General features: G+C 45.5%; 1 protein-coding gene across 1 annotated transcript; it reads left to right on the forward strand.

Moving 5' to 3' along the window:
- Positions 1-1,829: 1,829 nt before the first annotated feature.
- On the forward strand, positions 1,830-5,177 carry LOC123180529 (probable glucan endo-1,6-beta-glucosidase B; the record flags this gene model as incomplete). Its single annotated transcript, XM_044592596.1, is given in 9 exon segments — positions 1,830-1,896; positions 1,977-2,282; positions 2,455-2,592; positions 2,695-3,000; positions 3,184-3,342; positions 3,539-3,708; positions 4,054-4,203; positions 4,333-4,682; positions 4,793-5,177. Coding segments are annotated over 9 exon segments (1,834 nt in total), but the record flags the coding sequence as incomplete, so codon positions are not given.
- Positions 5,178-5,842: the final 665 nt, after the last annotated feature.

Consider the following 5,842-nt stretch of genomic DNA (forward strand, 5'->3'; position numbering starts at 1 on the left):
CCTTCTCCTTAGGGAACGGGAAAGGGATCCAATTCTGGTTGGATCCCTGGCTGGAAGCTGAACCCCTATGTGTTTCCTTCCCTGGCCTATTCTCAATATGTGCGGATCCGGCTGTCCTAGTGGCTACGGCTTTCCAAGTTGGACAGTGAAACATTGGGTTTCGTCGCACCTTTGGACAAGCCGAGCATAACGACTGGACTAGACTGCGGGCTGCCCTTCCGCTCGTGCTCCCAGACGATCCGGACACGGTATCCTGGCGGCTCACGTCGACTGCGGATTTTTCTGTGAACTCGGCATACCACGCCCTTTGCCCGCCACAAGCCACTCCTTAGTTGTCTCCATTATGGAAAGCCCCATCCCCTTAAAGATTAAGATCTTTGTTTGGCAATTACTACGAGATCGCCTCCCCTCGGGGACTGAGGTACTTAAGCGGAACGGTCCTGGTGATGGTATTTGCCCTCTATGTGTGGTACCAGAGACCGGGACCCATATCCTCTTCTCATGTATCGCGGCGAGGATACTCTGGACGTATGTCCGCGAGGCGTTGGGGCCTGAATAGGAGGCCCTAAATCTCGCTGAGTTCCTCCAGCATAGAGCCTTACAGCCGTCACCGCATCGCCGCCTATTTTAGCTCATTTTTGCGGCGCTGTCGTGGACTCTTTGGACGACTAGGAATAAGATGGTGATTGAGAAGGTTTTTCCGAGGAAGGCGTCTGACTCCTTTAAATTCCTTACTTTCCCGCAACACTGGCACCCGCTCTCGAGGCAGCACGATCGCGACCGACTCGGCTTGATGATGGATGCGCTTCTGGCGTCAGCGCGTCGACTTTTACCCTCGTAGTGCCGCTTCGCGGATGCCACTAGGTGGCATTTTTTCTATTTCTTTTATGCTTTCTTGGGCTTGATTGTGTTGTAGCCCCAGCCGTTGTATGTCGATTGTGGATGAACTTGGTTTGTGTAGACCGTTGCTTTATTGATAAAGTGGGACGAAAGCCTACTTCGAGAAGAGATATAACACGTCTAACAATTCCAACTTCAGACACAAGCTCCGACACTACCTAGTGCTGCCAAGAAACCTCAGATTCCGAGAACAAGGTGTAGACGCGCCAAGCACATGCTTCCTGTCGGGTTGTCTTCGACCCCACACTCTGAGTCAGCTTGGACAGTTGGACTAGTTCGTTGAGTGCAATGTGTTGTTAATGCCAAGATTAGATTCCCTTAAACTATCACCGGCCAATGGTACTTGTATTCTTACGCCTTCCATAATTTATTTAAAATATGCAGTGGGAAACCCACAGTTCAGCTCCAAAAAGAACAAAGAAGTTTAATGAATTAACCCCGTGCAGGTTGTTGTCTTTATATTGTTGGAAATAAGGTGTGCCGCAAACCGGAGAGAAGAAGATGGTTTGGCGGAAGCCAGATTTTGCACGATTCCTGGCATCACATTTGTGACCACGGAGTGCGACTCATTCTTTTGCCCGTTAACACGGCGGGGATGTACATTGGCTCCAACCTCAATTGAAGGTTGGCGACAGCAGTGACATACTGGCAAACTATATCTTCAAGTTTGGCGCACACCACACGATATCTTCAAGTTGCTTCCCTGATTTCAGTTGATCGCTGGTTCTGATATTCTGTTGGCTGATCCACTTGATCTATCTTATTTAAGCGAGACCACCAGACTAGCCAGAACTCCACACGACACAGCCAGAATAACGAGGAGCTCTTGCATGTGCCTTCTCCTCGTCCTCCTGTGATATTCTCATGGCCGTCCAGCCCCCCAACCCGGCTTCTCCTGTTCCCCTCGTGCGGGCAGCCAACCTCGGCGGCTGGCTCGTCACAGAGGGCTGGATCCTGCCCTCCCTCTTCGACGGCATCCCCAACAACGATCTGCAGGTAATGAATTCACCAAGCTGTTTCGTTCGTCGTCGTCCGTGTAGAATTAATGCCATGCTCATGGTCGATCGATGGAGCAGGATGACACGCAGCTGCAGTTCAGGTCCGTCACGCAGAATGCGTTCATAGCCGCCGAGAATGGCGGCGGGGCGGCACTGGTCGCCAACCGGGCCTCGGCCTCCGGTTGGGAGTCCTTCAAGCTCGGGCGAATCGACACGAACACGTTCAACTTCAAGGTGTTCAATGACCAATTCGTTACCATCGCCGGTGTTAACGCGGTGGCCACGGCCGCCATGGCCGGGAAGACAGAGACATTCCAGCTAGTGCGCAACGACGTTGACAAAAATAGGATGAGGATCAGAGCACCGAATGGGTCCTTCTTGCAGGTAAGTAACTTAATACTAAAATCACTATGTATAAGCAGGAAAAGCTCCTTTATCTTGAATGACTATGACAAGTAGTACGAGAGTTTACAACCGCAAGTTGCATGGAAGGGTACTTATCGTTCCTAATTAAACAACTACGAGTCATCAATATGTTCCTTTGCTGGCACTGCAGGCAAATAAAGATGGTTCGGTGACGGCAAACTTTGGCGAGAGCACGACCTGGGGAGACGATGATCCGTCCGTGTTTGTAGTGACCATAGTCAATTGGGTGCCCTCCATCTTCGATGGCATCCCCAACAAAGATCTCCTGGTAATGAGTTAAACTTGATGATGTTTCCTCCTTCTGGGTTGAATTTAGGCCAGGCTCATCCTCTTTCTTAATTTATCTCGGTTGATCTTGATGATGGAGCAGGATGGCACACAGCTACAGTTCAAGTCCCTGACGCAGAAGGCGTTCGTGGCTGCCGAGAATGGCGGCGGCGCAGCGTTGGTCGCCAACCGTCCCTCGGCTTCCGGCTGGGAGAGCTTCAAGCTATGGCGGATCGACCAGAACACCTTCAACTTCAAGGTGTCCAACAACCAGTTTGTGACCGTCTCCGGCGTTAACGTGGTGGCCACGGCCTCCGCGCCAGGGCAGACTGAGACGTTTCAGCTAGTGCGCAGCTACGCCGACAAGAATAGAATGAGGATCAGAGCACCAAATGGGTCCTTCCTGCAGGTAATTAAATTAATATTCCACTCAGTAGTACTCGTATTTTATACATTTCGAGGTTAGACTATTGATTGTATGAAAAATCAGACATAGCAAGCAAGAAAAGTTACTTTGACTATGACTAATAAAGTTTACAATCACAATCGTTCATGATTAAACATCTACTATGTTCCATGGCTGGCACGTCAGGCAAATAAAGATGGTTCGGTGACGGCCAACTTCGGCGAGAGCACGACCTGGGGAGACAATGATCCGTCCGTGTTTGCAGTGAACATAGTCAACGGGCCACATGGGGAGTACCAGATTTGCAATGGCTACGGCAAAGATATGGCTACACAGGTCATGAATGTATGTATGCCGAAAGACATCTTAATTTTTCTCCATAATTTTCCGAGATATAGGGTAGAGACATTAAAGCTAGTTTACATATTAGGATGGCAGAAAGTTCAACTGATCTTGTTGTAGAATTTTCTTAAACACGAAACATAAGTGTCAATCATTTTTGGCAATTCAATTTCGTTAACTCCATATATATGTTTGGCAGAACCACTGGAGCACATATATCGTGGAAGCCGATTTCGCGTTCATGGCAGCAAACGGTCTGAACGCCGTGAGGATCCCTGTGGGATGGTGGATCGCCAGCGACCCCAACCCTCCAGCTCCATTCGTGGGAGGCGCTCTCCAAGCATTGGACAGCGCGTTCACATGGGCAGAGTACATACTCCCTCCGGTCCTTTTTACTCTGCATATAAGAATGGTCTCAAGTCAAACTTCACAAAGTTTGACCATATTTATATATAAAAAAATCAACATCTTCCATGCTAAAGTGATACAATATAAAACTTTAAGTCACAACACATCTACTGGTATTGATTTCACATTCTGAATGTTGATATTTTTTTCTATAAATTTGGTCAAACTTTACAAGGCTTGACTTCAGACAAATCTTATATGCGAACTAAAAAGGACCGGAGGGAGTACATACATACATGTGTAGTCTTTAACAAACTAGAATGTTTTCATTGGACTTTTTTTATATGTTTTTTAACCCATGTGTAGGAGGCACAACATTCACGTGATAATAGACTTGCATGCCGCACCTGGGTCGCAGAACCCCAACGAGCATAGCGGTGGTAGGGATGGCTCGCAGACATGGGGAGACTCCCAAATCGCGCAAACTGTGCAAGTCATTGATTTCCTCGCCGCAAGGTATTTGTCTAACAATCTGTTACTATAATTTTTACTTAATAAATTGTTGTTTTCATGTATTAGATCGCGCAAAGAATCCATGTAATTCGATCACCTTGCTATCCTTCATTGCATTTGACGTACATACAGGTACGCCAAGAGATCAAGCCTCTTGGCCGTGGAGTTGATGAATGAGCCGGTTGCTCCCGGCGTGTCCTTAGATAGCCTGAAAACATACTACCAACAAGGCTACAATGCCGTTAGGAGGCACTCACTTACAGCCTATGTGATCATGTCCAACCGTCTTTCAGGATCTTCATTGGAGCTAGTCGACTTCGCCTCACAGTTCAACAGGGTCGTCCTCGACATGCACTACTATGCATTGTTCGATAGCAAGTTCGATAGTTACACTGTGCAGGATAACATTGATTATGTCAACAACTTCATCGCCAGTGAAATCAACGCTATAAATAGGCCAGATGGCCCTCTCACATTTGTTGGTAAGTTTGTGATAGTTAGATCATCCTTTGATAAAGGTTCCAGCCTGAACTTTAGTGTCCCAATTGAAACCTAGGTCCAAAATAATTGATGCATGTCTTGTTTTGTATAGGTGAATGGGTGGCTGAGTGGCAGGTAAAGGATGCAACAAAAGAGGACTTCCAACGTTTTGCAAATGCGCAGATGGCTGTGTATCGGAAAGCCACATTTGGATGGGCTTACTGGACGTACAAGAATGTTAACAGCCACTGGAGCATGCAGTGGATGATGGACCCCTATATCTCCTTAGGAAATGCTTGAGGCAAATAAAATTACAATAGTGAATGGAGGAGCTGGTAACAACTTGAAAAAAAATGTATGATTGAAGTGATGAGAAATTGGCCCCTTTGCAAGATGAATTATTGATGTAGTATGATTTTTCTGGACGTGTGATGTAAGTTGTATTTGTAAGTTTATTTGCCACATAAGCGATTTATTTATTTCACGCTAGTTATTTATCTGGTGCTTGTGTACTTGACTATTAGCTCTATTTTACTTGTAACACATCTATTTTTCCGTGACCTTGCTCTTAACACCTAATCTCACAGGGGCATATCTATGAATGTCTTGATAAAAAAACTATACTATATAGACATTTCGTCAACTTCTACAGATTCCTTCGGCGGAAAAAAAAATTGTACCAGGTTATCTGTGAACAAACCCTAGCTTGTAAGAAGAGTGCAATGTGAGATGACCTTTGGACTCGTAGTATTATCTATTTTTTTCAAGTGTGCCTGGAGGTGGTGTTTTGGCTTATAGGACTGGATACACCCATTATGTAAAATACATTAAGAAAATATTTTAGAATGTCAAAAAGATATGACAAAATAATTTCGGTGTACATCTGGACATTTTATCTTCACGCAACAAGTATCACGAGAAAAAGACATTTTTAGTCAATTGTGTAAAAAGAAAAAATGCGGTACACCAAAATGAGTTTTCATGAGATATTTTGTCTTTTTAACATAAGCCAAAAATAATATTTTTTCGTGAAATTTGTTGTGCGAACATAGTATACCATGATGTACACCCTAATATTTTTTCAGAATATTTTATAACATTTAAAAAAATGCATTTTTGTCCAGCAGGAGCATACGCTCCTATGACCCGAAGTGGATTTCCC

Source organism: Triticum aestivum, chromosome 1D (genome assembly GCF_018294505.1).
Source record: "Triticum aestivum cultivar Chinese Spring chromosome 1D, IWGSC CS RefSeq v2.1, whole genome shotgun sequence".
NCBI classification, from domain to species: domain Eukaryota; kingdom Viridiplantae; phylum Streptophyta; class Magnoliopsida; order Poales; family Poaceae; genus Triticum; species Triticum aestivum.